This window comes from Nestor notabilis, unplaced genomic scaffold (assembly GCF_000696875.1).
Source record: "Nestor notabilis isolate BGI_N333 unplaced genomic scaffold, ASM69687v1 scaffold28834, whole genome shotgun sequence".
Lineage (NCBI taxonomy): Eukaryota > Metazoa > Chordata > Aves > Psittaciformes > Psittacidae > Nestor > Nestor notabilis.
The window spans coordinates 7,203-15,279 of record NW_009924752.1 but is presented as its reverse complement, the minus strand read 5'-3'; the positions used below and the strand labels follow the sequence as shown (position 1 = coordinate 15,279).

General features: G+C 50.3%; 1 protein-coding gene across 1 annotated transcript in view; it reads right to left on the bottom strand.

Moving 5' to 3' along the window:
• Nucleotides 1-211: 211 nt before the first annotated feature.
• The window catches only part of COPG1 (coatomer protein complex, subunit gamma 1), a gene marked incomplete at both ends in the record, with an annotated part of 12,514 nt that continues 4,648 nt past the window's right edge, over nucleotides 212-8,077 (bottom strand). Inside the window, 11 exons of the mRNA XM_010012757.1 lie at nucleotides 212-309; nucleotides 1,280-1,451; nucleotides 2,713-2,855; nucleotides 3,196-3,264; nucleotides 3,700-3,825; nucleotides 3,934-4,037; nucleotides 4,385-4,460; nucleotides 4,812-5,055; nucleotides 6,391-6,486; nucleotides 6,939-7,127; nucleotides 7,842-7,909. Of these exons, the coding sequence (XP_010011059.1) occupies nucleotides 212-309; nucleotides 1,280-1,451; nucleotides 2,713-2,855; nucleotides 3,196-3,264; nucleotides 3,700-3,825; nucleotides 3,934-4,037; nucleotides 4,385-4,460; nucleotides 4,812-5,055; nucleotides 6,391-6,486; nucleotides 6,939-7,127; nucleotides 7,842-7,909 (1,385 nt within the window). The remainder of the gene's footprint in view (nucleotides 310-1,279; nucleotides 1,452-2,712; nucleotides 2,856-3,195; nucleotides 3,265-3,699; nucleotides 3,826-3,933; nucleotides 4,038-4,384; nucleotides 4,461-4,811; nucleotides 5,056-6,390; nucleotides 6,487-6,938; nucleotides 7,128-7,841; nucleotides 7,910-8,077) is intronic.

The following is an 8,077-nucleotide window of genomic DNA, read 5'->3' as shown; positions in this document are numbered from 1 at the left end:
CATAGAGGACACACCATAGCCTCCCAAAACAGGCATCCTGCACAGTGAGGATATTCCAAACGAGCAAACCCACATCTGCACCTGGGACAGACATCACAGAGACAGCAAGAACCTCTTCATGCGATGCTGCCCACATCCCTGCTTGCAGGGATAACACGGCCCCTGACAGTGGCAGTAGTTTTGATGACCAGGTTCATGCCCAGCTCCTTACCACATACTCATCCTCGTAGCCCTCGTCGTCAGTCTCGCCCGTGTTTGGATCACAGTCCTTGACAGTGAACTTCATCATGCAGCTGAAGGTACAGGCCACTGGAGGTGGGGAGGCAAAGGCAAAGCTCAGTTACCACCAGACCTGTGCTCCCCTGCGGCACAGCAGGGCTGGGAGATTTGGGGAGCTGGGTTCTCCCCATCACTATCAGCAGCACAGGCTTAGCCAGTGACCCAGAGGGCTCTCCAATGGTTTCTGGCTCTCCACGACAAGGTATTTATTTGTAATATTAAGGCTAGCAAAGAGTGATAAAGACAGGCTCATGATGGCTGTTCAAGGCCCAGATCAAGTGCTACTACTGCAGTTGTATTGGGAATACTAAACATGTCCCACCAGTGCCTCCTGAAGAGGCAAGATCCTTATCCAGGGATGGTTGCTGCACCTCTGAAATGAAAGCAGCTTGCACTGCACACAGCAGCTGATGAACAGCGGAGAAGAGGAAGCCATGACTCGCGCCCCCAAAGATGGGCACTGCTGAGTGACCAGCAGCAACACAGAGGTGAGCACTCCCAGGATACAAACCAGGGAGACCAAAGCACTGGCAAGGCCTGGTTCATGTTCTGGACAGTGACAAATGAGGGGATATTCAGTACAAACAGACATCCCTGGAATTCCAGCAATTTGTCTGAAATGCCCTTTTGCTACTCAGAGCCTCTGGGCACCTGCAGCACTTTACAAGTACCAGGCTCCCCCCACACTAACACAAATAACAGACCAGCTAAAGGACATGCCAAGGTACACAGGAGACAACTCAGCAGAGAGCTGAACACTCATCTGCCAGCTCCCACAGCCTGACTTGATAGCACTGCAGCACAAGGGAAGCAGGAGAGGAGAAGGGAGGCCTGACAGCCCCTGGCAGCAAGGAGAAGGCATGCTCAGCATCACTCAGGGCTGCACCCACACACGGGCTATAAATACCTGGCTTGGATGCAAGGTAGAACATGTGGGGGTGAGCAATAGGGTATGCTTGATTGGGGGATGTCAGGCAAGTAGAGAGGGCAAACTGCTCACCTGCTGTTGGATCCTCCTCAGACAGAGCCACCAGTGTGTAGCAGGTTCCTGGCTGGTTGTACACCAGGGTTTTGGCAGGGACATAGCCAATGACCTCATAGCCCTCCGTCGGCTCCATCTGCACAGTGACATTCTCCAGGATCTGGTCGTTCAGGGTGTTGGTGCAGTCAAACTGAAGAGGAAAGGGGAGAGCAGCAATGGCTTGAAGCTGCTCGCTGTGGTTCTGACACTCACTTGAGGCAGTGGGAGCATGGTGCCAGCTCCTGAACCCCAGCTCTTTGTCTGAGCAGCACACCTCACATCAGCGGCTGCTCACAGGGCTCCTGGGCCAGCTTAGTCACAGAGCAACTGACAGCTCCTCCTTTAAATGCTTTAGGGGAGAAACCGAAACCACGCAGGGAACTCCAGTGCTCCAGAAAACTTCTTTTTTAAAGGAAACAACACAAAGTGAGCTGATTCAACGAACTATCCAATGCTGCCCTCTGCAACCCAGGCAGGAGCACGGATTCAGTGAGGGCAGACTTCTGCCTGTTTCCGTTCACCAGCTTTATCCTCTAAGTGTACTTTGTCCTTTCTCCCTAGATGGCAATTCCCAAGTTAACTCTTTGCTGTATGGCAATGGGTGCTGTGCTGCCCATATCTTCTCACTTGATGCTACAGGGACACAGTGCCCCACAGCAGAGGGGCAGATGATCCTTTGCATGGCTCAAACCAGGGGCAGTTTCAGCAAGTCTAAACTTGCTGATTAGACTTTGTTCCGGCTGCAATGACACATCACTTAACCTCATACAACTGCATCTGGTGGATGGACAACACAAAGATCAGCCCCTGCGAGGACTGTGTAAGCAGTTCAGAGCTCTTGAGGAAGGAGCTGGCTAAGGACAAGACTCTGCTGCTCACAGCTGTGCAGGAGTCCCTGCGTCTCCATCTCCCCAAGGCCCAGGCAAAGATGCTGGCACATCACTCCTAACATCTCACATGTAGCAGCAGGGATGTACAGACAGGGCCAAGAAGCACCAGCACTACACAGGCTGAACCAAAACATAGGGATGAAGAGCTCTCCCCCTCCACGTCCCCTTCTTGTGTGCCCTTTGCAGCCTCTCAGACACAGAAAGCTTCACTCTTTTATGCCTAAAACACATGCCTGGGGACCCTGAGGAAAGAACACAGCTCCCCTTGCCCACTGCTCAGTGAGAACAGCCCCATCTAGTGCTTGATCTGACTGTAGCTGTAAACACCATCCAGCCACACACACACTCCCCAGTTCATTTTTTCTAGGGCTCTGCATCCTGGATGAGAAACTAAGAACTCCCCATCGCAGTGATGGGCTTTGAACACAGACATCCCTGAGCTGTTTCGTCCCAGTGGAGCTTTTAGCCAGGCAGGAGCTTGGTTTCAAGGATCTTGGAGCACTGCGTGCCAGAGCCACCCACCTGGAACACCATGTGGCTGACAAAGGTGTGCTTGGTGCAGCGAACCACATACTCCGTCTCCAGCTCTGTCAGGGCAACGGGCTCTGGGGAAGACTTGAAGAGTGGGCCCAGGCCCCGGAACTCTGGGATCGCCCCCAGTTGCTCTGAAAGAAAGAACGTGGGAACTATTGCCTTCCCCACAGAAGGGTGTCAGCAGCTTCAAAGCCCACGTTTAAGCTGCCAGAAGCTACTGCAGCAAGGAACTATCCATCAAACATTCATAAGCCTTCACCAGGGACTTAAAAGAAGGCAGAATCATCCTTTGCCCACATCTATTGCAAGACAAAGAACACGACTGCAGGCACCGCCGCCTCCAGGAGGGAACAGTTGACTAAAAGTGGGGACTCTAAGTCACTCTGAAAGGAGCTGGGAAGGATGCAGAGGGGCTGAGGCAGGCCCAGCAAGAGGGGGCTGAGGCATAGGAGAGGCCTTGCATCAGTTTACCTTGGAATATTTCTTGCCGTGTTGCTGCCACCTTCTCTGGCTGTTTGACCACAGCAACGGGGGCATTTTCTGAAAAAGAAAACATTTATCTATAATACATAAACAACCCCAGAAGATTTGCAGGTGAAGACTAAGAAGCAACTGAATCAGGAAACAGATAAATGTCTGGAGATGGATTTGGCTGAGGAAAGGAAGGGAGCTCATCTCTCATCTTGCTAGGGACCATACACCCACATTTCGCTTCCTAAACCCCTTTGGAACTGCAGCAGCTCCAGTGGGGATTACCAACTATTACTATTATTAGCAGTTGGACTAAACCAAAACACTAATGTGGGAGCAACCAGATTTGCTGGCCTCAGTCTTCACAGAAGATGTAATCCCACAACATTCAAACAGGATGGAGCTCAGCAGTTCCCAACGAGCCCAATGCAGTCTGTTGTCTAAGGGCTGGAGTGCAAGGGAGTTACTAGCAGGCTGTACAAGCATTCAGGGACTGCTCCTCACCTGCCCTTTGCTCGATGACAGGAGCTGTTGCCAAAGGAACGGATTTCAAGTCAAAGGGTTTCTCGGAGGGCTCCAGGGTGTACTGGTGCAGAGCCCTCTCCAGGCCAGGGATGGACACCGTCAACCCTGCAGACAGAACCTACAGGTCACCAAAACCACAGACACTGCCAGCTCTGTGTCACCTGTTAAACCAGGGAAGAGGTGCAGTCCTGTTTTGAGGAGTTCCTGCATTACCATTCAGGATGTAGCCAGCATTGAGGGCTTTCTGCTTCTGCTCCAGAACATTCAGGTAGAAGGTGGCTCTGTCTCTCACTTCATTGTCATCATCCATCACACACCTGAGGGGAAAGTAGAAAACTTCCTTCAGTGCAAGGCAGCAGAGTCCACATGAATGAATCCAGGTGACTAAGTCACTTTACAGGGCCAAAGAAAACATGCCATAGGAGACAACCACCAATCTACTAGTGGTTAGTGTATTAGAACAGCAATCAGATGCCACACGTGGCTTCATTTCACTTTACTGTGCTGAATGCAGCAGTGATCCCATCCCAGGATCCCAGGTACCCACTGCACCTTCTCAGATCCACAGCTGAAAGAGGCTAGACATACATGGGGATGCTAACAAGCTCTCAAACGAACAGGGTATTTTAGCCAGGATTTTGAGAAACTCTAAGCTACAACTCACCTTTTCAGTAACACCAAGATACTGGGTAACATCTCCTCATTCTGGGCTCCAAACTTGGCCAGGGCACTTACAGCACCTGCAGCACAAGTCATGAAAACGGATTTAAGAAAGCAAAGAAATCAGCTGAGGTCTCCTGGCCTTGATCAAATATCATGTCAGAGATGCTAGCCCTGGTAACGCATTACTGCGACTAAGAAGAGGCAGGTGTATTACAGCAAAGTGCCCGCAAACCTCCCTGTCTGGTTTCAGAGTCACTGCATCTCCTTCCCCACTCTCAGCTGCAGGCCACCTCTTCCATCACACCGCTGCTGTGTAAAAAGATCTGCTCAGGACTAGAGCAAATCACAGTCCTCGAATCAGAGGATTCACACACTGCATTTCCCTAAGGCCCATCATAGGGCAGATAGCTTTCCCATCTGCCTCTTACCTGCCCGCACTTCCTCATGCTCCAGGACAACCCTGTTGTAGATGAAGCGGATGTATTTGGAGGGGTTGTTGGTTTTGGGCCCTTCCTGCCCCAGGAGGTGCAGGATACGTGTGGCCAGCACTGTGAACTCGCAGTCCTCGATGAACTCGCAGAGGTGAGACAGGCCTGTCTCCTTGCTCTCTGAGTTCTCCTCAATGATGCTAATGATGCAGTCCACGATGGCTCGCTTGTACTCAAAGCCACCCTAAGGAGCAAGAGGGAACTGCTCAGCTGGAAATCTCAGGAGTATTTGAGAGACTCTGAACTGAGCAGGCAGGAAAGCATTTCCTTCAATAGGTGCCTCACACTCAGTGCTGCTACTGTGTTTGAAATAAGGGCAGTGATACTGTCCCCACTTCTGACCCCATTTACACCCAGAGGTGTATTCAGCTAATATTCAAGCTCTCTTGCCAGCTCCTGCCAGAATGGCTGCAGTGAAGAAAAACAAGTCCTAAAGAGAGTAAAAGAATCCATCCACCTAATACCTCCTTCAAAATCCTCTGCTGCTATAATCAGTGCATAAAATCAGCCATATGGGAGGAGAAAAAACCACCAGACATCTGAGGATGAATCATGAGAGAAATATATTAAGGATCATACCTGCCACTGCAGGACCCAGCAAACAGCCCCATCAATGTGGGAAGACAGGCAAGCAATCCCTTCCCAGCACAGCCCTACCCCAACGTGTGTTAATGCTCCGTTATCTTCAGACAGTATTTACCAGTGTCCTCAATACACACCAGGGGATTAAACTGCACACTGTCCTCTGCCAATCACAGTGCTGGGCATTGGGGATCTTTCTGGAGCTACTTTGGATTTAAAAAAAGCTTTAAAACAGAATGGTTTGAACTGAGGAGCCATGTTCAGAATGATACCATCCACCCACAGAAAATCTGGGAAAGGCGAATGGTACATTTTTCACAGGAGCAAACAAGATGCTCCAGTTTGCTCCCAAACAAGAGGCTGTAATTGGCAGAAGTGATGTCAGAGCAGGCAGTGGTGCCAGCTGTGCTCCAGGCACGTTAGCTGGGTTAGAAACAGCCTCAGCAAACCTCTGCAAAGCTGCCTTTCTGCCATTTATGTCTGACTGAATGCAGAGAATGGTTGTAGGTCCTCGTGATCCCTCCACTGCCACAGCACAGAAAACAGAACAAAAGTGCTCCCATGTCATCAATAAATAGGTTGCTTTCAGATCTTTGTGTACAAGACAAAACTTCTTGGAATTTGCTGTCAAAGTATAAAAGAAAGCTGGTTCGGATGTGGAACAGACACGGGCTGCCAACAGATCTGCTGCTGGCTGCATTTGCTTTGAGAGTTAATAACCCCCAGAAAAATCAAAGAATGAAAACCACAGTACAGCTATGCCTGTGCACAGGACCATGGTGCACAGCTGGCCACTGCTGCAAGTTAGCTGCAAGCCTTCAGAGAGGCTCTTACTGAGTGCTGTGCAGCAAAAGCTGGGCTCTCACAGGGCCCCTGTGCACTCCTGCAGTTCACACACACAAACCAGGAGCACAGAGCAGCTGTCCTGCACACGTACCTCTTCCCGAAGCATAGTGAAGAGGAAGTTCATGAGGACAGCATGCTTGCGAGGGTACTTCTGGCACAGCGCGTTGATGGCCTGCACCACTACCACCTGCAGCAAAGGGGGGCAAGGGAAAAGGGATTCTGTCTCACCAGGCAGGAAAACAGCTGAATTGTGTCAATTTTGTGCTGGTCCCCAGCCTAGAAATGATGTTTTTGCCCTTACTTATCCAACAAATGCAGTCCCAGGGGGTAAAATCCTAGGGACTGGAAGAGATTGACCTTTATGCACAGGGCAGCCCCTACCAAAAGCCCACACCCGCAGGAAAGAAGAAAAAGATATTTAATTCTCAAAGGGCTTTCCCCAGAAGTGATCATGTGGCTCTGGAGCTGGGTGCTGTGTGACCAAGGCATGGCTTAGGCCGATAGCCTCAGATTCTTTCTCTTCCCTGCAAACACTCTGCAGCTCCTGGCAGCAGCTTCATGCATGTTCCAGGGTGCACAAACATGGACAAGTACTAAGGGGCTTCTTCAGGAATCTGCATGTCCCTCCTCCTGCCTTACCTTGAACTCATCTGAGATCTCTGACATGAAGGAGGAGATCTGCTTCATGAGCCGGTCGATGCTGCTCTCGCTGCCAGTCTTCAGCAGCGTGGTGATGGCCAGGGTGGCAATGCTGCGGTTGGAGTCTGTCACAAGGTTCTCCAGGTCCAGGTTACAGGCAGTCACTGCAGATGGGTGCTTCATGGCCACCTAGAGCAGAGAAGGAGTAGTGGAAATCACTCAATAGATGCAAAAGGCTCAGCTGGCAAAACGCATCAAATCTTTATAGGCTTTCACTCCTTGCTGGAAAATAAATGCTACAGACTGTATGTGAGGATCATCTCAGACAAACAACTAATCTGAGGTTAAAGTAACCAGCTATTTCTTCCTGCAGAACTGCATCTCTTGCTGCAAGAGAAGCAACAGTAATAAACAACCTTTTACTATTTTTAACTTGTTCTCCTCTACATATTATGAAAAGAAAGCTCTGAACTTCCCACAAAAACTGAGTGAGCCTCGCTGTGCAGAACAGCTCGGTGGGCGGAAGCACAGCAGTTACAGACACTGACAGTCTGTCTATTTCTTCTTTAGAGCTTATGGGGTCAAAGGAAAAGCTGCAGCAAAGATTGTCACAGAGCAGGCAAGAAGCAGCATCAAGGTTTGATCCCTGTTTTACAAGGAGCTCCTTCACCACGGGCAGCTCAGAAGGGAAAGCAGTAACACGTAAGACCAGTGACACTCTCAGAGAGACCTGTGACAGTGACTGCCTGCCTCCTTCTGTAAAGTGTTCTTTGAGGTTTTATTCCACTCTGAAAGCAATGACATGTACAGCTGCAGCTTACGCAGAATCATCTCAGAATCTGCCCCCCCTTCTCCTCTGGGTTCTGCACCTCCCTGCACATGGGAACCTGTCACAGGTCCTACCTTGTTGAGGGTTCGGACGGCCGCATACCTCAGTGCTGCTTTGGGGGAGCTGCAGAACAGCTGCAGAACTGCAAGGTGGGAAAATCAACAAAGGCAGACGTTTAGGCAATCTAGTACTGACAAGTGCTCATACCTAAAGCAAGAGCTTCAACGAAGAGACAGCTGCAAGCACGAGACAACTAGAAGCATGCTTAAGAAGCAACTGGGAATTCACCAGCTTCCTCCCCATTGTGCCC